Consider the following 544-nt stretch of genomic DNA (forward strand, 5'->3'; position numbering starts at 1 on the left):
AAGCTGGAGGCCGCCAGGCGGAGACTCCCCGGCCCTTCCCTCCGGGCCCAGCCTGGCACGGGAAGGGTTAATACCCGGTAAAAAGGGGGGAGGGTTGAGGGCGGCACAGGCAGGGTTAATATCGGGGGGGCTGGGGACGGCACGGGGAGAGTTAATAACCGGTAAAGGGGGGTGGAGGGTAGGGGGCGGCACGGGAAGGGTTAATATCCGGTAAAAAGTGCGGGGAGGGTTGGGGGAACGGGACGGGGAGAGTTAACACCCGCTTTGGGGGGGGGTTAATCCCCGCGGGGGGCGGGGGTCTCACCGGTCGGGCAGGCGGGTGTTTGCGCCTGGCATGGCGGCGCACAGCAGCCACTTCCGGGTCCCACGACCTCACGTGATCCTACGCAGGCATCTGCGTCCCGCCCATTGTGGTTACGTCACGTCCCCGCCTCTTCCCCCAGCCCGGCGGCGTCCCCCTGGGGGGCGAGAGGGGGAGCGTGGGCGAGGCCTGGTGCGAGCTGCGTCGCGGGCTCGGGGCTCCTGCGAAGAGGGGCGGAAGCCA

General features: G+C 69.1%; 1 protein-coding gene across 1 annotated transcript in view; it reads right to left on the bottom strand.

Annotated features, from left to right (window-relative positions):
• The window catches only part of DUSP11 (dual specificity phosphatase 11), a 15,347-nt gene extending 14,952 nt beyond the window's left edge, over window positions 1-395 (bottom strand). Inside the window, exon 1 of the mRNA XM_019514383.1 lies at window positions 305-395. Coding sequence (XP_019369928.1) covers window positions 305-336 — 32 coding nt within the window. The 5' untranslated portion in view covers window positions 337-395. The remainder of the gene's footprint in view (window positions 1-304) is intronic.
• Window positions 396-544: the final 149 nt, after the last annotated feature.

Source organism: Gavialis gangeticus, unplaced genomic scaffold, assembly GCF_001723915.1.
Source record: "Gavialis gangeticus isolate Ggan-Ray unplaced genomic scaffold, GavGan_comp1, whole genome shotgun sequence".
NCBI classification, from domain to species: Eukaryota; Metazoa; Chordata; order Crocodylia; family Gavialidae; genus Gavialis; species Gavialis gangeticus.